We start from the raw sequence: 22,944 nt of genomic DNA, 5'->3' as shown, positions 1-22,944 counted from the left end.
CTCAGAGTTTAATATGCAAACACATCACCTGGGGATTCAAATACGGATTCCGATTCTGTAGGTCTGGGGTGGGGCTTACCATTCTGCATTTCTAGCAGGCTCCCAGGTGATTCCCCTGCTCCTGGATCCTAAACTTTGCTTTGAGGGGACCATTTCCTTGGGGCTGAGAAACTAGGGTTCATGTTTAAACCAAAGTTGACCCACCCTCCCTGCTATCCACAGTAGGCAAGCCGGCTGCCAACAAACTGTGGAAAAGCACACAGACTACATAAGCATTGAACAAGTGCACAGATTTAAAAAACAGCACTCAACTCCATTTCTGTCTCATAAAATAATGGCCACCGTTTCTGATAAATACTGTGATATGTCCATGTTTACCAAGTTCATGACTCTGGTCAAAAGACCTGGAAAATACCGGGTGGTTGTAAGGTTATTACTGGCTCTTGGCCAGCCTGGGGGAAGGAAGATACGGAATCTGATATTAGCTTTTGGTTGCAAAACAGGTGCCGTGTGTCTCTTGTTCCATTTCCTATCTGTCTCTCACCTGTGTTGCCACACCCTTGCCTGCTGGATCACAGCTGCTGGCATGTCTGCTATCATGCTTGTTGCTTCTGAGCTGATTGAGATTAAAAGTGTCTTAACCTGTCACAATAAATAAAGCTGCCTCTGGAAGCCTGACCAGAATGTACTGGGCAAAAGTCCTGGGGTTTTCGTAGTGAAAACGCAGCAGCCTTCATGACATCCTTGTATGTGTTGTAGCACAGATGTGCTTAGATTTGCATTCTGCTTTAAATTGTGCTCTAATTTAGGGACTTTTAAAGAGAGGATATTGATAACACCACACAGATTGTTTTTAGTGAAACGAAAACGTTGTTTTGCCTGACTTTGAGACGTAGACTTGTGTATTTGGAAAAAGACGGTTAGAATGCTGAATTTAAACATTATTTAAGAAGCCACAGACTTCTAGGTGGTGTTTAATTCTATTTTTAATCCACAATTTTTGGCTAAATGGTCACCCTTCGTAGTCACATAATGATGAGGTCAGTGGCCATGGAAGTTTCACGGTCTGTATGTTCTGTGCCCTATAGAGGCAGGGTCCTTGTTGAGTGTTGAAGGATTTGCCAGTGGAACGTGTACCGTTGAGGCACACGTCTCCTGCCCTGCCTCTTCCACTTCTTGCTTGTTTCCTGTCCTACCAGTGCCACTCAGCCCCGCCGTGGCACACGGCCGAGGGACTGATGGTATTTGTAGGGTACCTGAGGGTCAAAGGGAACAGGCTGGCCAGCCAGGGGCTCTGAGGGATCAACAGCTCTGACTCCTGTTTCTCAGGCTCACCCTGTCAGACTGGGAAGTTCTGCTTTACAACTACTATTCCAACGTCATGGAATTAGATTTCTTCACTGCATTACATGAGGTCGGTGGTCATTTTAAGTGGAAATGCTTCATTTTCAAAAGGTCTTTAAAATGTGGCAGGAAAAAACAAGTAGTAGAAAAAATACATATGTGATGCCCAGTTTTACAAAGTTCAAAAACAAGTGGAAATACATATATTGTCTGGAGATACACACATGCGATAAAGGAAATCAAGATAATTACAAACAAAATTCATGATAAGTAGTTACTTCTGGGGTGGGGGGCTCTGAGATGGGATTAGGGAGCCCGCACAGAGAATTTAACCAGTATTGGTAATGTTTGAGTTTTTTAGTTGGATATTGGGGATGTGTAGTGTTATTATTAGTATGCTTTGTAACCTACACTTACATTTTTCTTTTGATAATATATTTCATAATGAAAATAAATAAGTGCAAATGTTTGGAAAGAAACGATCTTGGCACAATTCTCATTCTTGCCCCAATTGTATTATTAATATTTTAGAATTACAAAAATAACATAACAATATTAAGGAAAAGTCAGGGGGAGGGAACATCTGTTATCACCAGTCCCCTCACACAATTACTGTTATTTTCTTCTAGTAGGAATGTTTATGTTCTTAGTTACAATCATGTTATATGTCATTGTATATCTGTATATTATGCAGTGGTCTTTAAAACCACTGGTTTTAATGGCTGAATAATATTCAGGGAGTGATGAGTAGCACAGTGTACTAACCATTCCTCTGTGGTGGAATATTAAAGCTTTCAACTTTTCTGCTGTTAACAAACATCTTCACGGTTCTTGCATTCATTCTACAAATAACTTACCCATTTGTAAGGCATTCTGCTACCTGCTAGAATTACAGTGGTAAGCAAAAAGAGCCATAATCTCTGTCCTTGTGGAATCTAGAATCTAATGACTTAACAGTTCTTGATGGTATTTTGCATTTTAGCTACATTAATCCTCAGACTTTTAAAGAAACTTTTTATTTTGAGAGAATTGTAGATTTACAATGCAGTTGTAAAAAACAGTATAGAGAGACCCCATATACCCTTCACCCAGTTTCCCCCAGTGGTAACATCTTGTATAACTGTAATTCCACAACAGGAATTGATACATTGATACAGCCCACCAATCGTATTCAGACTTCACCAATTTTACATGTATTCATTGGCGTCTGTGTGTGTGTATATGTTTTCCATGCAATTTTTTCACATGTGTAGATTGGTGTGACCACCACCACCATCAAGGTACAGAACTGTTCCGTCACAGGGGTCCCTCTTGCTACCCTTTTGTAGCCGTGGCCTCCACTCTCCCTCTCCCCCTCCCTCACTGCTGGCAACCACAGATCTGTTCTCTGTCTTCATAATATGGTCATGTGAAGGATGTTGTACAAATGGAATCATAACAGTATGTAAGCTTGCAGGAAGGGAGTTTTTCACTCAGCATAATTCTCTTGAGATCCGTGTAAGTTGCTGCGTTATCAATGATCTGTGCCTCCTTATTGCTGAGTAATATTCAGTTGTACGGAGGTGTCACACTCATAAACCTGTGGAGGGACGCTTCGGCTCTTTCCAATTTTGCAATATTACCTATAAAGCTGCTATGAAGAGTTCCGCAACCATTATTTTGATGTTTATGTATAAAAGGAAATTGTTATAGTAAGGCTTTAGGCTTCTGTACCTCAGCCATCAGTGTCTGTGCCCACATCTGGGGGACTTCATAGGATCCAAAGTCAGCCTCTGATGAGTGGTATCGTGTTTTGGCTTAAAATTTTATGTCTCAAAATACGTTAATTTGTCTGTGTAGCTAAAATCTTCTGTGTAGCTGAACAAGTAAAGCATATCCTGATGCCATCCTTATTGTCCTTCAGAATTTTCAAGGGTGAAACCTTGATCCTCTGTTGAGCTATTTGTCCCTTGAGGAATGTGGACCTGTCAGAGCCTCCTCATACAGAAGGGTCACCCCATGGACATTTGTTCAGTGAATGCCTTTGATCCATAGAGTTGATCAAGGGTATTTGGAAAGGATGGGCTACACAGAGGATAGGTAAGGTACATTTGGACTTTAAACCTAATGCCCCAATCTTACTGCTTAGTTCCAAACACTAAATACCTCTCCAGATTTTTAAAGTCTCTTTCAAAACCAAGAAAAACCAAATAATAATGACAGCCAGTTGGACCTGCTGTATGTTTAGAAAGGAAACTAGGTCTCAGGGCAGAGCAGACCAAGGAGGGAAGTAACTGTGCAGTATACCAGCCTCATACTTTGAAAGAGCAGGGTTCTCCTTGCCTGTCACCCGCCCCCCTACACACATGTACACACACATACACACACCCACAATCCCGAGCTGTTGTTCCGCTGCACGGGAGACTGGTTCTGGGCGTGTTTCCTGAAATCTCATAAGCCTAAGACGGGAAGCACGTGGGCTACGTGGGGGAATGTGTTTTCAGATGGCTTGGTGACTGTTTGGTTACTTGTATAGTTATGATTTAGGTCAGATACTTAGCTGTTTTGGTTTTTATTGTTTTTAATTCTTTTGAATGCATGGCCGTGGCCCTCACTTTCCCCCAGGTCTGAGCAAGCACTGTGCAGTGTGCTAGTGGCCGACCCTGACCCTGGCCCAGTGAGGACTGACCTCCACCTGCCCGGAGGCGTGGTCGGCAGCAGGAGGGTGTGCTGGGGTGACGTGGCCTGCCGTCCATCAGCCTTCCGTCGACGCTGGGGGCTCCAGAAACAGTTCGAGTTTATCCCAAACTGAGTTATCCCAGTTGGCCCTCTTTTGCTTTTGACTTCTTTTTCTGTCCCATTGCTCTTAACATAAAGTCTAAAATCTTTAACTGGGGATGAAGTCTAAAATCCGAGCCCAGTGTGGTCTAGTCGGTGCCTGCCTCTCAGAGACTCGCCTGGTGCCAGGCGACCCCCGCCCTGCTCTGCAGTCCACTCACCCAGGCCGCCTTCCAGGTCTTCCTTCTGTAGCTGCATGTCCCGCCCACCTCAGGTCTGTGGTGCTGTGTGTTCTGCCTGGAGCACCGTCGGCCCTCCTTCTCTCCACCTGCATTTGTCAAGCCCTCCTGTGTCCCCCTCAGATCTCGGCCGAAATACAGCTTCCTTGTGGAAGCCTTCCCGGCCCATTAGACCTGGCCTCAGGCCACTTGCACGTGCCTCGTAGCAGCCGGTACTCTCCTTCACTGCCCTCATCCCCGTGTGCGATGGTGTTGTTGACTCTTGATTCGCTGATAGCAGTGCCTCCCACCCCCACTCCACCCAGACAGTCATAGACATGATGACCGTGTCGCTGTTCACGGTTGACTGTCCGGTGCCTGGTGCAGTGTCTGGCACATAGTAGCTGCTCAACCAATATTTGTTCAGTTAATGAATTAACTTAGGGAAATGGCCACCCGCTAAAATATCCTTAGGAGGTCTAACACGGAATTTATTATTTTAAAAATAGAATTAGTGGGAATTCTCTGGCAGTCCAGTGGTTAGGAGTCCGTGTTCTCACTGCTGAGGGCCCAGTTCAGTCCCTGGTCAGGGAACTAAAATCCCACAAGCTGTGCGGTGTGGCCAAAAAAAAAAAAAAAAAGGGAATTAGTACCTGTTTGTAAAGGTCCAGTTATGTATTCCTATAAAATTGTTGACCCGTCCTTGAAGTATGTGACTGTAATGCATTTTTTTCTTCCAGGTGGGGACCAGGGTTTACTGAACACGTTTTTTGGCAGCTGGGCAACAGCAGATATCAGAAAACACCTGCCATTTATTTATAACCTAAGCAGCGTTTCTATATACTCCTACCTCCCAGCATTTAAAGCGTAAGTGCAAAGGGTTTAACTGTCTTGGGGGCTGGTGAGGGCAAGGGGGTGGGGTTTAAGATTTTTGGGGTGCCTTGTCATTCTTTGGGCAATAACAGGTGAATGCTTTGGGGGAAGTCTTTTTTTCTTGGAAGAAACTTGGCTGTAATGGGAGGAGGCCTTGATGTTATTCATCACTTTATGTTTGGAGTAACCCAGAGGGCACTTAGCTGCCCGTGGGAAAAGGTTCCACTCGGTTCCTGGGGGGCCTGGCCCTCTGATGAATCATCTGTGTGTCGTGATCAAGAACACTGACTGGGGGCTTCCCTGGTGGCGCAGTGGTTGAGAGTCCGCCTGCCAATGCAGGGGACATGGGTTCATGCCCCGGTCTGGGAAGATCCCACATGCCGCGGAGCGGCTGCGCCCGTGAGCCATGGCCGCTGAGCCTGCGCGTCCAGAGCCTGTGCTCCGCAACGGGAGAGGCCACGACAGTGAGAGGCCCGCGTACCACAAAAAAAAAAAGAACACTGACTGCTGACAAACTCAGCCTCTGCCTCATACCACCTGCTGAGCCTCAGCTCTGTCAGAGGAGGAGGGTGTGAACAGCTCCCTCCGTGGTTGTAGTGCAGATGACACAAGATGCTAGCAGCCATGTGGTGTCAAGGTCAGTAGCAGGGCCTGTGGAGCTGGACTGCCTCACTTGACATCCTGGAGAAGCCACTTCCTGGGTGCTCACTAGTTCCTGAACTTGCAGTGTAGTGGACCTTGGGCTTTGCTGCTCAGCCCTCTGCCTCAGTGTCCTCCAGAGGTGATTGTGAGGCATTCATGTGAAGAGGTAAAAAGAGAGCCTGGCCTACCCTTAGTAGGTAGCAAGTGACGGGTCCTCTCTGTTCGGAAGGTGGTCTAGCAATACGAGTGAGCCCTCAGCCAGAGAGGCAGGACACGCGTCCTCACCCTGCCATTTCCCTACCGTGTGGCTTAGGTTCTGGGCCTCAGGTCTGCTGGCGTGCAGAATGAGGCGGGAAATAGTCCCTTCCTCGTTGGGCTGTCAGGGTGGAGTGAGTTCATACACACAAAATGCTCGGTGGACGTATGTTTTGGACAACATGCTTATTTTGCACCGTTCCTGGTGCATTTCTAATTCAGCAACTGATAGAGCCTAGTAACAGCGCTTGTCTCACGGTGAGGGCCTGGGCCCTGTCCTTTAGCCTTTGACTCATTTGTGTGGAACCAAGAAGATGATTCAGGTTTCGTGAGCGGAGGCCAAGCTGTCAGATGGATCCTGAGACACAGCCGTGAGCAGCGACGCTCTTCGCTGAGTGGGGCTGGGCTCTCTGATCTCCATCCCGCATGGGCACACGGCTGAGTGAGCAGAAAGCAAAGGGCCTCTCACTCTTCCTATTTCGTTATCCGAAGTCCCCCTCTAGAAGCCTTGCCCCACCGTTAACGAGCATGCCTGGCTTTCTGTGGCAGAAATGTTTCTTTTTCAGTTCTTTTGTGGGTAGACTCTGTCAACGTCCCCCGGATAAAGAGGACAAGTATCTTGTGTTCTCTCCTCCCTCCCTGTTGTCTTGGCATATGTCTCTGACATGTTACAGACTCTTGATTCTCTTCCCTTTCCAACACAAAACAGGCAGACTCTCAAACATACCAGCTGTGGTCTGTGTAAAGCAAACAGAATGGGATTCACTATCATGGGATAGAATATAGGAGAAGCATTATTTTCTCCTCTGGTCCTCGGCCTTCTAAAGTACAAGCCTGTCTTGCTTGGAAGTGTGGCCTGACTCTTTTTTTCTTTTTTTTTTCAGTTTCAGATGTACAGCAGAGTGATTCAGTTACTTTTTTTGCAGATTGTATTCCAATGTAGGTTATTACAAGATAGTGAGTATGATCCTCTGTGCTGTACAGTATATCCTTGTTGCTAATCTTTTTGATGTGTAGTAGTTTGTATCTGTTAATCCTAAATTCCTATTTGTCCCTCCACCTCCCCTTTCCCCTTTGGTAGCCATGAGTTTGTTTTCTGTGTCTGTGGGTCTGTTTCTCTTTTGGATATAGATTCATCTGTATTATTTTTTTAGAGTCCACATATGAGTGATAACATAGAGTATTTGTTTTTCTCTGTCTGATTTACTTCACTAAGTATAATAGTCTCTCTGGGCCTGAAATTCTTTATGATCCTTATTGCCTCGTAACTAACCCTGCCAGTTTGAACAGCCTGCCTGCAGACCGTGGTAGCTTGACCTTCTAGAACTGAATTAGTCTGTAAGAGTGCAGTCGCTTAATTTAATTGACTAGATTCAGCTGAGTCAGCAAAATGGTGAGCGTGCAGAGGAGATAGACTCATTAGTGGTGTGAGCATTTCTACACCTCATTCCACTCAAGTCTGCCCGGTGAGCCTGTGTGCTGAGACAACTATGCTGGGGAGACGTGAATCTGATACCCTCCCTGCTGGGCTCAGCTCCCAAACGGCGTGGACATAGAGTTTAAAAATTCGTGTTTTTCATGTAACGTGGCCCCATTTCCCCTGTGGTTCATTGGGACTCCCTCTGACGTTCACCTTACTACCAAAGTTGAACATATTGTCCCTTTAGTGACAGCCTGGTTTGCACAGACCCTGCTTGCATTTATTTTCTTTTGACAAAGAACAAGAAGCAGGTGGAGCAGAGTTAAGTTATTTGGGGGCAAGATAGACTTATTTGCTGGAACCTCGGCCCCCTCTCTCAGGAACCCACTTGTTTCTGTATCCTCTAAGTGAATTTCCCAGCAAAATGGTTAGGACGGTTTCTTCTTCCTGGCTCAGGAAATGAGGGCGAATTTTGGAAATCTGCTTGGTGAACTGCCATATAACCGTGGCGTGGATGACGCACTGGGAGGTTAGGAGCAGCTCCAGCATTAGCTACACGTCTGCTGGGGTGTGGCCTGACGGGAGTTAACGCTGCCTCTGTGCAGCTCGCCCTGGGGGGGTGTCAGCTCTTACAGTTTGGGGATGAAGCTTCTCAAAGCGATGCCTTGGCCTCACCCCACTGCTGCCTGTTTAGGAATGCGGAAACGAGATCACAGAACTCATTTTCCCTTCCCTTTGCCAAAGAATCCTTTTGTTTTTCTTGCAGATATCTGTCTCCAGAGACATTTTTCCTTACATTTCTCATACAATTGGGAAGGGCTGAGAAGGCAGACAGTTACATTTCTTTTTTGTTTCAAGTTAACATAAAATTCAAGTTAACCAAAAATTTTAAGCTGAAGTAGACGGTCATGGACATTTGGGCTGCCATGGCTACCTAACCAAGAGCCCTGTGCACTGCTGGGACCTCAGCGTGAATTCACAGTCCCACTGTGAGGCTCAGGGTAACCTTGGTGGCCTCCAGGACCGAGTGGCTCTGTGGTGTCCTGGCCTTCCCCAGGATAGCACAGGTGGTGGCAGGTAGAACGAGACCAAGGAGTGGTTTAGAGGCTTCGCGGACGGAGTCGAGAATTTGCCCCACCAGCTTTTAGCAGCCATGTGCCATGAGATCACCAGGGCAGTATTTAGATGCCCCAGAATCTTAGCTCCTTGGATACCTTACACCGGCCTAGCCTCTTGCTGTTACCTGAAGTTTCTGCTAAAGGATGGCCTGACAGGAATCGAATTTAGCATGAATTGGAGCTGCGGATGTAGCATATCTAAAGCCTTTCTCTACGTACCACTTGGACAGAACAAAACACGAAGGAAAACACACTTATTAGTTTCAGCACTTTGAGTGGATACTCAAACATAGCTTCTGAAAAACAAAATTAGTACTATTTTCTGTCATAGAAGATCCTGTTTAACACAGCCTAATTTGAGAACTAAAATGCTTGGCTAAGTAACTTTTCAGTTAATTTGTAATATATGCATTGAGAAACAAGCTCATAACTGCATTTCTTAATGAAGTCATATTTCGGAAAGCGCCTAGCATAATGTTTGGGAAATAGCAGCTTCTTAGTTAATATTCATTTCTTTATGTTTTCTCCATCTGGAGGGCCTGTTTTATCCATGTAGCATAGAATTTGGCTTGTGCATGATGTTAGGCAGAATCTCATTAGTCTTTCTAAAATCAGCCATTTCGTTCCGTTTTTACTTTCTGTTAAATCCACTGACTAAAAGCTGTTTATGTCATATCATGCTATATAAATGGGCCTAAAGCAAAGGTAAAGAATCCTCTGGTATTGCCTCAAACAGCCATACAAATTAATTGGTCAAATTGATTGACTACAAAGCTTGATTTACCAAATAATTTCCAAATAAATATTTTAACTTACTTTTTTATTTTATTTATTTATTTATTTATTTTGTGGTACGCGGGCCTCTCACTGTTGTGGCCTCTCCCTTTGCGGAGCACACGCTCTGGACACGCAGGCTCAGCGGCCATGGCTCACGGGCCCAGCCGCTCCGCGGCATGTGGGATCTTCCCGGACCGGGGCACGAACTCGCATCGCCTGCATCGGCAGGCGGACTGTCAACCACTGCGCCACCAGGGAAGCCCCTTAACTTACTCTTTTACTTGAGTTTAAATATGATCTGAGACCTGGCTTGGTAGAATCTCAGAAACTAGATCTAGAAACCCAAACTATATTTTTTCCATTTGTTTACTGCTTTAAACGTTTCTGAGGATATTCATATCTATTATTTCTTTCCGAGGAAGGTGGCTTATTCACTAGACCTTATCAAACCTCTTTAAAATCAGTATTTTCCAAGAGCAGAATGGAACCTTTCGTGTCCTCATTTCTGTTGTTCTTGTGTATTTCGGATTTGATTGCTTTTCCTTGGTCCCTGAGACACCGTTGGCTTATCTCTCTTTGGGACTATTGTCATTGAAGCCACACATTTTCTGTGTTCGTATCCTTTCACACTCCTACGTCTTCACCTAAAGCCCTGAGGAGTTGTAGTTTGTGTAGCTTTTAGTTTTTCAGCCATCTGTTGGTCCAGTCACTGTTCCTTCCACCTGAAGCATGTAGAGGATGCCTCACATTCTGCTCACTGAGGACCACAAAGATGAATGAGGACGTTGTAGTCTCATCAGCCTGGCAAATGCAGGTTGATTGCGTCCCATCGTGGTTTGAGTGTTGAAGAATCAAGTCTGTGGTTTCACGGATGTCTTCTTTCTCCTTCCTGGGTGTTCGTGATGCTTGTCAGGCCCCAGGCGCCCCATTTCTCAGCATGGCCATCGGTTCATTCTGACTTCACCTCTAAGCATGTATCAGATCATCTGTCCTCACATCTTACTGATGCTGCCTATTCTGCCGCCCGACCTGGGTCTTCATCACGAAGGGGAAAGCTTCCACGTCAGAGCCATCCCAGCCTTCAGAGGCTGGTCTGACAATAGGCACAGAGGGCACGAGGAGTGACATCTCATGGGCAGGAGTCGGCTCGAGAAATGCCGTCTCAGCAGGAGAGGGAGCTCGTGGGAGGGGAAAAGGGTGGGAATGGAGTGGAAGACGCACCCTCCTCAGAGGTCTCAAGCTGGTGGGCCGCAGGCTCTATTTGTCCCACAGATATATTTTGTTTTCCTTGCATATAATTTTCTTTTTTTCTTTTCTCAGTTGTTAATGCTTAAAAATGAGGCAATTTCACATGAAATGCAGATTTCCAAGCTCTTTTGAAAAATCAGACCTTTGGTGGGATGTGGGAGAAGAATGTCAAAGATGATTGTTACAAGTATGGGACCTAAGCAGGTGGAATAAAGGAGCCGCCGTTTCCTGAGATGGGGAAGATTGTGAGCAAAGCAGGTTCGCAGGGGCAGGGACTGACCAGAGATGTATCAGGTGTATTAAGTTTGAGGTGCGTATTAAACATCCTGGTGAAAATGTGGAAGAGGTAAGTAGCTACAGGAGTTGGGAGTTCAGGAGAGAGACTGGGTGAGACATAGCTATGGAAGTGTCAGCATATAAGTGATATTTATAGCCGGGAGACAAGATGATATAACCAAGAGAGTGGTTATGATAGAAAAGAGTCCTGGAGACTGAGCCCTGGGACAGGAGAATGTGGAGCAACCAGGAACAAGAGCCCGAGAACAGCAAGGCAGGAGGAAACCCAGCAAAGTGAGGTGTTGCACAAGCCAAGCAAGAAAACGTTTCAGGAAGGGGAAGCGATCCCTCTGTGTCAGATGCTGTGATAGGTCAGGTAAGAGGACAGCTGAAAGGTGGCCCTGGACCTAGAATGTGGAGGTCACCGGTGACTTGGGCAGGGGCATTCCTGGTGGAGTGATGGAGGACAAAGCCTGATTGCAGCAGGTCCAAGAGAATAGAGAATCGGAACTCTTCTGAAGCATCTTCTTTAAAAGGGAGAAGGGGGCTTCCCTGGTGGCGCAGTGGTTGAGCGTCTACCTGCCGATGCAGGGGACACGGGTTTGTGCCCCAGTCTGGGAGGATCCCACATGCCGCGGAGCGGCTAGGCCTGTGAGCCATGGCCGCTGAGCCTGTGTGCCCGGAGCCTGTGCTCCGCAACGGGAGAGGCCACAACAGTGAGAGGCCCGTGTACTGCAAAAAAAAAAAAAAAAAAAAAGAAGGGGGGGAGGGGAAGTGGGTTGGTAGCTGGAGGGGGGGGTAGGATAAAGAGAGGGGGGGTGGGATGGGGGTGGTTTTTTAAAGATGGGAGAAGTTACAGCATGTTTGTTGTATTGATGGGAATGATCAAGGAGGGAGGGAGAGAGCACTAATAATGCAGAAATCTGGAGGGAAACTTGCTGAGTGACGTCCTCGACTAGGTGAAAGGGGATGCGTCCTAGTGCACAAGTGGAGAGGTTGGCTTCAGTTAAGAGCTAGGGTGGTTGTGTGGGCACAGATGCAGGTAAGTGGCTGTATTTTTTTGGCTGAATGATTGAATGAATGAATGAGCGAGCCGTCAGCCCGGAGAGACTAAGAATGACACACTCCCCCTAGGAAAGTCTTCCTAGTGGCCTGGCATCATGAGGCTTTCCCTGCTACTTTGTGACTAGAGGCCAACCTGGTAGGTTGGCATAGTTGACTAGGTCCAAGTTGAGGTTATTAAAGTCTGGGTTTGAGTACTGTTGTTTCTGTGATTTCCAGGACACAGTTGGGAGGGTTATTTAGCTTGAAAGGCAAGGAGAAACCGGGTGGGTCCCTGGAGGCCACCGTGGTTTGCTGCTAGGTAGCAGCTGTCTTCTGCTGGGTAGCAGCTGTCTTCTGCTGATAGGAAAAGCACTTGCCCCATGGACCCCCCTCACCAGGTCCACTCTCTGCATGACTGGCCCACCCCTTGGGCACTTGGGTTTATGACTCTTGGTTTAGACTGTGAGTGGGTAAGAGGAGGAATTTTTTGGTGAGAGAGGAGAGGTGGCTGATTGGCTGTGGGGAAAGGTTCATGCATAAGAGGGAGCCTGCGAAGGTACGAGAGCGAGTGGCCGCGGGTCAGAGAATGTGAGTCACTGAAATGGGCAGAGGGTGTTTGGCACGGCTGCCGTGTCTCCCAGGGAGGGGTCGCACCTGCAGTGCTGCGTCTCTCTTCCTTGGTACCTGATTGAACATTGCACACAGAGAACTTCCTGAGAACTAAAATTGCTCCTGTGTGCACTGTCGTGGATTAGTTCCTTTTCTGCTCTGACCAGTTCTGTAGTCTCATCCACACGTTACCGGCCCCATTTCTCAACTGCTAAACTAGTCATGAAAATTCTATCTGATCTTTTGGTAACACCAGGTCACAGGGATTATTTTAACGGCTAACATAAGCACTATTATTGCTGGCTTGGGTTCAAACTATGTCTTGTGATCTGGACGTCACTTTTGAGATTCTATCAAGTTAAAATTAGAACACTTATTTTAAGAGACGTATGCAAGCTGAGACAAATCCCCATTAGTGGGTCAGAATGAATGGCTCTTAGTAATTTAGAGACAATTGTGATATGTACCCGACGTTTTTTTTTCCTGGCTGGTACAATTTGGTGGATAAATCAGGCAGTGAGTCAGTGAATCTTCTAGTTATCCTTGCTGAGAGTTGAGGTCAGTCGAACTTAATCTTCTGACATCAGCATTTCCCCTTCTAGTTCATCGGCCGCTCTGCTTTTGACTAAAAAGGTGACATAAGTTCTGACTGTCGTACCTTTGGTGAGAGAGAGAGATACCACCAGAGTCATATCCTGGGTTACCCTTCTCTAAGAAACAGCCCCACCCCGGTTTGCATTTTAGGCTAAATTATTCTTTTAAGCAAGAAGTAATTTTCTCTTTTACTTATGACCTGTGCTCTTACTTATTTCATTTTGACCTGGTTATTTTGTATTTTTCATAAATGACTAAAGAATAAATTGATTGCAATGATAGAAAATGATTTTGAAAAACATCCCTCAGGGAACATGATTGTGACAAAAATAATTACATGAAATCCATATCTAGGTTAATGGAAACTCTAGATGCAAAAACTAAGACCTTTTGCTCCTCTTTTTGGCAAACAAATTGTTTTATTACGAAAGCTAGTGGAGAAGGACGTTCAGGCTCCTTGGTTGTGTAAATAAACACCATTCTGTTTGTATGGTGAGAGCGTAGTTAGATAAACTGTTTAACTCATAAACCTTCACCTGTGGCGGCCAGTGTTAGGCCTAATAAGGCTGCCCCTTGTATGGAGCCCAGGGCAGTCTTAGGTGGTTACCAGGAGCACCCTACTGGGTGACTGCCTTTTGCACAGCTGCCTAGAAGGTACGAGAGTGAGTGGCCGCGGGTCAGAGAACGTGAGTCACTGAAATGGGCAGAGGATGTTTGGCACGGCTGCCGTGTTTCCCAGGGAGGGGTCGCACCAGCAGTGCTGCATCTCTCTTCTGTCTTACCTTCCTCCTACCTTTCTGGCTGAGCTCCATGGTTCCCACTCAGCAGCTGCCTTTCTTCCCCCCCTCAAAGGGCCCTTGGGCTGACCAGAACCTTCACATGCAGTGACTCACCAGGTCTGCTCTTCTCATAAAGCGTCCTTGCTCTGAAACTTGTTTTTCTCCCACCCCTGTTCATTCCCGTAGATCTGTCAGGTAGATGGCAACTTAGGTTCAGGTAACGCCCTCAGGACCTAAAAAACAGGTTCCTGTTCCTTACTGTGCAGAAATAGGGCTGACCGTAGCCTGAACCCGTGACATATGAAGCCTGTAAGCCCCAGCATCTTCCTGACTCCCTCGTGCATCTCTCTGCCGTCAGCCTCCTGAATCCTCAGGCTCTTCCTGGTCTGCCCCTCAGTACCCTGGCCCCAGTCATTTTCTCAAGAAACCTCTCACCCTGTGCATTTTGCAATTTGTTTTGTTGCTGGGATTTGGGGAGCTGTTGGGAAGGTGCTTCACACCGTGCAGCCTGCCTCTGCTCACCTCTTAACCCTTCCCACCCTCCCCCCATCTTACTGGCACCCAAGGAATTCCTCGCCCTTGAGCAGAAAGGGCAGTTCTACCCACATTTAGAACCCTTTGAGATCTCAGTTCCTACCTCTAACAGACTTATGCTAACACATATATATGGAATCTAAGAAAAAAGAAAAAAGGTCATGAAGAACCTAGGGGCAAGATGGGAATAAAGACACAGACCTACTAGAGAATGGACTTGAGGACATGGGGAGGGGGAAGGGTAAGCTGTGACAAAGTGAGAGAGCGGCATGGACATATATATACACTACCAAATGTAAAATAGATAGCTAGTGGGAAGCAGCCGCATAGCACAGGGAGATCAGCTCGGTGCTTTGTGACCACCTAGAGGGGTGGGATAGGGAGGGTGGGAGGGAGGGAGACACAAGAGGGAAGAGATATGGGGACATATGTATATGTATAACTGATTCACTTTGTTATAAAGCAGAAACTAACACACCATTGTAAAGCAATTATACTCCGATAAAGATGTTAAAAAAAAAAAAAACTTCAAGACTGCTCGGTTGATGAAAGGACTGTCCAGTGGATAGAATTTTTCACGTTGTTAGGGTGGAATAGGTAAAGAAGGTAATTTTGAGAAAGGGGGTCCTTCCCCTGGCCACAGAAGGTGACAGTGATTTAGCATTAGAGAAGCACTTAGGCATCATGGATTCATGAAAGTAGAACCCAGGCCTGAGCCACAGTGAAGTGCAGGGTGTGGACCGTCCGCAGTGGTGTTCCTGTTGACATGCGAGGAGAAGGCCATGGGCCACGTGGGGAGGAATCCGCCCGGCACGAGGCCAGTACCCAGGGAGGTGGCAGAGGCCCCTGAGCCACCTCGGGGCACAGACAGAGCCAGAGGCTGAGGTGTGCGCTTCCGCCTCCCGCAGAGACTGGGCCATCTTGCGGTGCAGGCGTGTTGGCCGCTTTGCAGTGGCATTCTTCTGTGGATTGGACCGTTATGCCCTTCCTCTGCGTTCACTCTGGGAAGGCCCTTAGACGCTGCCCAGCACAGTCCAATTGTGGGTCCTAAGAAGCACCACCGTCTGTTTCTTGCTCTTGTTTCCCCCTAAACTTTGTGCAAACTGTATCCCTCTGAGAACCATCTTCAGACAGTGCTAAGTTGCTTGCTTTGTAGCTTTCTTTCCTATTAATTACTTTCTGCTGCTCTGTCCTTGACTATACTGGGGGTGTTTCCAGGGCTCATTTCCAACTTTGATATTGACCGTCTGTAGGCAGGGAGTTAATCCGTGGAGGAACAAATGACGCTCTCAGGTGATGTCCGTATGATTCTGGGAGTGTCTTACAAGTACAGCCTAGCTGTGGATGAGAACCTTGGCTCTGGAGCCAGACGGCTTGGGTGGAATCCCAGCCTTGTCACTCACCAGCCACATGATCCTAGACAAGTTAACTTCTTCCTGCCTTGGTGTCCTCGCACAGTTGTTTCTGGAGATTAACTGAGGTGAACCAGGCAGACGTTAACCAGTGCCTGGCACATGTGAGTGTTAGCTATTCCGATGACCACTGCTTCAGCAGATGTGAACTCTCGGGAGAGTGGGCTGGAAAGGAATCAAGTTCATGCTGTATTCATCTTTTACGCGGGTCTCTCACCGTTGTGGCCTCTCCCGTTGCGGAGCGCAGGCCCAGCGGCCATGGCTCACGGGCCCAGCCGCTCCGCGGCACCTGGGATCTTCGCAGACTGGGGCACGAACCCGTGTCCACTGCATCGGCAGGCGGACTCTCAACCACTGCGCCACCAGGGAAGCCCACTATATTCATCTTTTATCTTAGTGTTGCTACCTCTCATGGCTCTCATGTAATGACTGTGTGTGTGATGTTTAAATTAGGCTCGGCAGGTCATGGCTTGAGACTTACTGGTCAGTTAATAAAGGAGACGCAAACAAGTGTTGTTGCTCCAGGCAGGGAAGTCAGGGCAGGAGGAGTGGGTGTCTGAGGAGGTGGAAGGGGCACCTCCTCTTTCACATGTGCTCTATTCTGGTTTTAGGCTTCCGTGTACCACTAGGATGAGGCAGTGCCTGTTGTCCCCGCCCACGCCCCCGCCCCACCAGCGCGCAGGTATCAGGTCTCTGGGATGGGTCCCCCCATCACCATTAGAACATTTGCTGAAGGCACGTCTCTTAATCCTGCTCATCTTCCTCAGCCTCGTCTGAAGCCTCTCCTGAAAACCTCCACCTGCAGTAATTGCTTCGACATGTCCATAGCCCTTAATGTCAGCACTGCCCTGCTGGCCCCGACTTGTTGCCTTGCTTGTGCTACTGTTTCTTATTTTTATGTAGATGACTCATCTCCGTGTTTGGATAAAGCCTCTTAGGGTTGCACGCTGACCACAGTATAGTGCCTTACACGTAACAGTTGCTTATTGAATTGACAGCCCTCTCTGTGCACAGATTTGAGCATTATGAGGTATCCTTTTAAGGATAACATTGAGAGTTCTTGTGTGTATATGTGCACAAGTGTGTGCATGTAAAATATACCACGTGTATAACATGGAGAGTAAGCTTGGGGATATCAGGTGTCCACTTCATCTTCAAAAGAAATGCACTGGAGGATAGTTAGTTATCCTTAGGAGGAAATTTACAGTAAGCTCTCTTCTTCTTGCATGGTTTTGGAGTAGCAGCATGGTAGGATGGTAAGAGCTTAGGTTTAAGAGAGGGGCAAAACTGTGCCGAATCCCATCTCTGCCACTAAGTAGCCTTATGGCTCTGGGCAACTCACTTAGCCTCTAGGAGTCTCCATTTAACACATTAGTAAAATTTACCTGGCAGGACGATTATTCCCAAATGTGTCCTCAAAGAATTTGGGCCCCAAACATAGTAAACTGTCAGATAATGATAGCTATATAACAGGTCTGTGACATTACAAACAAAACAAAAAAAACCTTTAGAAGCTGAGAGTTACATGAATAGAGTTTGCATTGTTTTGAACTGTACGTCATGCTCAAATATTTCGGCTGCCTATAGGATAACTCCACTTAAAATCTGACACTTGAGCCCAACACCCAGGGATCTGTCCCATTTTACCTTTCCCTATCAAAGCTTCCTCTTCGGCTCTAATTGGAGGACACTTGGTCTGGTACACACCTGCTCACCTGATACCTGCATCCCCCTGCCTACAATTCCCTGTATTAGCACCAGCTACCCAGCTCCTATCTGTTGGACAAATCTTAAGTCACATCCACTATCTCAGCACCTCCTGCCCCACTGACCTGAGCTTTCAGTGACCTCCTTGCTTCTGAATTCTTAGGGCACTCACTGTTCCCATCTTCCTTTTGGCACTTGTATTCACCTTTATCATTATTTCATTTCACATGTATAGATTTCCTCCCAGCCAGAACAGGACCATTCTTAAGTCTTACTTTTTTTTATATTATGAGATAATATAAAAAGTGTGTTGTGTATTTAGTGAAATATAATGTATATATAAGAGGATATACAAAAATGTTTAGTTTTTAAAACACATTCACCACCCAAGTTAAGGATTGGAACATAACCAGTATCTTTGAAGCCCCTTTTCGTCTTTCTCATCACAGCTTCCCCTTTCCTCCCAATATAACCAATATCATGAGATTTACATTGATTACAGTTTTCTACTCTTTAAACAGTACTTTTTTGTTTTGTTTTGTCCTTATGTAAGTAGATTCATAGGTATGTGTTTCTATTTGAATTTGTATAATTTCTTTTTTCAGCATATTTTGAAAAGTCATCCTTTTGCTATGTGATCTGGGTAGCTACAGTTCATTCATTTTCACTGCTATATTGTATTCTATGATATGAATATACCAGAAGTTGTCCTTAAAACAAAAACAGAATGGATAACCATCGAATTTCAGTGACATTCAACAGTCAGCATGTATTTCTTGCTCATATGTTATTGAGTGGTCTGGGACAGCTCTGATCATCTCAGCTGAGTTTGGAGCCAGGCCACAGGTTTGATCCACATCTGTTGTGACTGTCTCATTCTTCTGGAACCAGCAGGCTACCCAGGGTACATTCTTCCGCTGGCAGAAGTTGTAGCTTCTCAGGGAGGCTGAGCAGAAACAAGCAATGCTATTTTAAGGCACCCTGTCACTCTGCCCACATTTCATTGGTGAAAGCAAGTCATGCAGACATGCAAATATCAGTCAGGCAGGAAAGTGTACTGCCCCTGTGGAGACTGGGAAAAGGCACGAACACTTGCTGAACAGTAATCTAAAGTGTAGTCACTTCAGTTGTTTCCAGTTTATGACTATTTCAGACAGTGCTACTGCTGTGAACATTTTGATTATGTTTCCTGCTGCACACGTGTAAGAGTTTCTGTAGGGTATGTGCCTAGGAGCTGAGCTTCCTTCTAGGTTGTACAGTATGAGCATTTTCAGTTTTACTAGGTACTATCAAATGGTTTAACAAGTGGCTGTACCTCTGCTATCCACGGTAAATCAGCGTTGGGTTGTTGCACTGATCCACTGCGACTTTGGGATTTTCTGTATACTTAACATATAATTGAATAATTTTAGAAGTCTAAAATTGTTCCAGTGAGCTCCACCTTTTTTCCAGCCACTGCTGCCGGATGGAAGGTGAACTGTCAGTGCTCAGAATCCACTAACCGCTTCAACTTGTGCTCACTTGGCAGATTTGGTGCAAATGCCAAAGTTGTGCATTTCCTAGGACGAATCAAACCGTGGAATTATACTTACGATCCTCAAACAAAAAGTGTCAGAAGTGAGCCCCACGATCCCACTGTGACTCATCCAGAGTTTCTCAACCTGTGGTGGGACATCTTCACTACCAGCGTTTTACCTCTGCTTCAGCAGTTTGGCCTTGTCAAAGACACCCGCTCATACGTACACGTGGTAGGTTCTGTTTTTTTCCTTCAGGTAATTTGATGCTGTATTTTTTAAAATTTGGTATAATGGTAGAGATGGAATATTTAGTGGTATTTTGAACAAAGAGATAAAGTAAGACTTTGTGGAAAGAAAACGATGTCCATCTTAGAGTGGAGAAATATTACCAGCAAAGATTAGAGCAGAAGTAGATTTTGTGGCAAATTTCAGTAGACCTGGGAGCAAAGGAAAGGTTTTTAGAGGTTTAGATGGATAGATAGATAGATCTATATATAATATCTGTATCTATCTATCTATCTCTATATCCGTATGTTATAACTATAAAATTCTTAGCCCATTGTCCTAAGATTGTAAGATTATTCCCCAAAAAATAGTGGTTTACAAAAACAAAGAACCCCCCATTTCATGTTTTAGAAACTGCAAGTATTTAAATATACCTATTTTATTTTTGCCATCGTGTAGAAGAATATATTCCAAGTGAAAATTACAATAACATGAACATACAGCAAATACTTTTCTAGGATTATTTTGATTTGCCATGTTTTACTCCTCTGGTTATATTGGATCTTGAAAAATAAATCTCTCTGTAAGAGGAAGATGACATTAACATTTACAGTAACAATTCTGACTTTAAAGGTCTTCCTCTGAGGTTTGTTCTTTTGGAAGAATTGGAAGAGGATGAGAAATTAAACTTTTATGTTGCATATTAAGATATAAAGAATAAAACTGGGCTTCCCTGGTGGCGCAGTGGTTGAGAGTCCGCCTGCCAATGCAGGGGACGCGGGTTAGTGCCCCAGTCCAGGAAGATCCCACATGCCGCGGAGCGGCTGGGCCCGTGAGCCATGGCCGCTGAGCCTGCGTGTCCGGAGCCTGTGCTCCGCAACGGGAGGGGCCACAACAGTGAGAGGCCCGCGTACCGCAAAAGAAAAAAAAAAAAGAATAAAACTGAATGGGTAAATTACAATCAAGTCTTAATAGATTAGTTAATTACCTTGGTATAATTATAAGAGATGATAAGGTTGTAAGAGATCCTTCTCTTTGCTACGGTATAGATTTTAGCCATTTCACTTATGAGCACTTGTGCCAAAATATAAAAAGGAGAAAGGGAAAAAGAACTACCACTTACATTCTTACACTAATTGCTTTATATGGACCAGGAAATAATACTTACACAGTACTTGGAACATTGCCAGGTACATAGTAAGTGCTTAAGATATCTATTCTTATTTAACCCTTATAAACACTCTGTCAAGTAAGTATTATTTTTGTTAATATCCCCTTTTTATATATTAAAATTAACTGAGGCTTAAAGGAGTTAACATCCCTTCCCTTAGTTATGTAGCAGACTAGTCAGTAGCAGAACTGGGACTCACATCCAGGTCTGAGAGACGGCTGTCCTTATGAAAGCACTGTGAGCAGAGGACTCTGCAAGAGGCTCCTGGTATCATTCCGGTGGCATGTGGAAGGCAGAGGCAGGACTAATCCAAGGGAAGGACTTAACGTTGCCTCGGCTATAATATGATCCCGTGGAATCTACCCAAATACCTTGGAATTCCAGGATATTTAAATACATATATACTTATACCTACACATCTATATAGCAACAAAAACAGCTACTCAAACATTTTGTTCTACCATTTTCTCTGTTAAAAACAATACCTGTGTGTAGTCATTTGCCTTCCTTTTTCTCTACGATTTCCAGTACTATCGCACCTGAGAGCTTTCTGAAGGATAACTTGGATGTTCTTTTATGATACTACTGAATTTAATTGCCTACCTGTATGTAATGAGAATCGAATTTAATGCAGAGTAGGTTTGCTCCATTTCCTGCACATTTACCTTGTTCCTTCCACAACCCAAGGACTGAGGGTTATGAATCAAGGGAAGGTGAAGATGGGAAATGAAGACGTAATCAAAACTAAGCAAAGTAACAGAAGCTGCAGGAATAGATACTACTTGGTAATAAGCTTGAACAGGAAGATAAATTTGGTGTATGGCTCAGACTGTTTAGCTCTCGCTTTTATAATGTGACAGCTGTGTATGTGGTGCGGCTCTCTGCTGAGGTTCTTTCTGAAGTGTAGCTTCTGAGGTATCATTTCGTTTAAGTTCTCAACCTTTCTGAGCCCACACAGATCAAGAACTTACCGTGAGACTGTGTTCCCTTGTCCATCCATCTTACACTTTCTAATGAACTGTTGCAGCTTTCAGACTTGGTCTATACACTGGCTTTCTCTTGTGGCTTCTGTAGAAAGGTATGCAGAACTTAAACATTAACCCTACCCAATTAATTTGTTCTCCCTATGTTTTCACCGAGTCAAGAAGTCTTCATTTTGTTAGGAAAAATATCATGATCCTTGTATTTCTGTGTCTTGTTTTGTTTCATGTAATACTTTTCAGTTTTTGCTACCTTGCATGATAATTCATCCTGGTTCTTCTCACCTTCTTCAGTTTATTGCATTCTTTAAGATGGTCTTTCAGCTCTAAAGGAGTCTCTGATTATTCTCCCCTTTCTAGGAAAATGTCTCATCAGCCGTATCACAGCTGTCCCTTGGGGAGATCCCGGCTACGGCACAGCCTTTTGTATCCTCAGAAGAACGGAAGGAGCGGTGGGAACAGGGCCAGGCTGATTATATGGGAGCAGATTCCTTTGACAACATCAAGAGGAAGCTGGACACTTACCTCCAGTAGAAACACTGCCCTTTTCCGTGGACACATCCACTTCACAGGCACTTGTTTCCGATACTTAGTATCTAGAGCTGGGTTAAGAAAGGTCTGTTACAGTTGTTAGAGGCTTTCATTAAAATCCATTAGATGTGGGTGGGGGGTCTTGCAGGACAACTGGTGAGAGCTGGGCAAAAGTTAAGTAGCAATTCTGTGATATGAAGGACAGTTCTGCTTTTTAACCCTCAGCTTGTATTTCAGAAATTCTCAGTTATGCCGATCGCCAACGTACGTGGTCAGGGACACTCAAATCTTACGCGGTTAAGACGGCTGTTATCAACTCTTAAAATGTGCCAAGCCAGGCTCCAAATCAGTCTCCCTTCAGATTGGGACACAGCACCTGTCTCTTGCTTGCTTGTTGTACCCTTCACTAGACCTGCATTTTAGAATCGCCCAGACGCTGCCAGAGTGATTGTAATTCTGCTTTCAGGTAAAGACAGCCTATAAGAACACTGCTGAGTGACTCATAAGCTTATCAACAAATGGTGTTAACCCATTTTATTTCCTAGTCTTAGTGTCTGAAGATGTTCACCAGTTTTCTATGTACAGTAAGGCGGCATGCTAAAATGCTTTCGTTCAGTTCTGTATATCTGAAAACAGCAGTGTGATGGTTACCTACAGTGGCACCTTGTATGAAAAATAAAGATTTCTTGACATATCTTGGTTGTCTAATTCAATTAAGGGCACCCATTCCCCTTGAAAAAAAAGTATTAGGGAATTTTTCAGAATTTGTAGAATTTGTGTTTTAAAAACCAGTGTAAAACTTGACACTGAAATACATGCTTTAAAAGTTGGTTTCTAGATATCAAGAGATATCTGCATCTAGTGTTCTCCAGTGATGGTGATGGATCTGATCTAGTAGATGGAGGAAAGGAAG

The 22,944-nt window shown here is 45.3% G+C and overlaps 1 protein-coding gene across 2 annotated transcripts in view; it reads left to right on the top strand.

The window, feature by feature from the left end:
• The window catches only part of GYG1 (glycogenin 1), a 37,767-nt gene extending 15,041 nt beyond the window's left edge, over window positions 1–22,726 (top strand). The window contains exons 5-7 of one of the 2 annotated variants that reach the window (XM_027092782.1): window positions 5,060–5,186; window positions 19,136–19,355; window positions 21,861–22,726. In XM_027092782.1, coding sequence (XP_026948583.1) covers window positions 5,060–5,186; window positions 19,136–19,355; window positions 21,861–22,034 — 521 coding nt within the window. In that variant the 3' untranslated portion in view covers window positions 22,035–22,726. The remainder of the gene's footprint in view (window positions 1–5,059; window positions 5,187–19,135; window positions 19,356–21,860) is intronic. The other variant, XM_027092783.1, reaches the window with a different exon arrangement.
• The last annotated feature ends 218 nt before the right edge of the window (window positions 22,727–22,944 follow it).

This window comes from Aethalodelphis obliquidens, unplaced genomic scaffold (assembly GCF_003676395.1).
Source record: "Aethalodelphis obliquidens isolate GAN/ISIS:26980383/991018 unplaced genomic scaffold, ASM367639v1 scaffold81, whole genome shotgun sequence".
In the NCBI taxonomy this organism is placed as follows: domain Eukaryota; kingdom Metazoa; phylum Chordata; class Mammalia; order Artiodactyla; family Delphinidae; genus Aethalodelphis; species Aethalodelphis obliquidens.
This window is presented reverse-complemented; position numbering and strand designations above follow the sequence as displayed.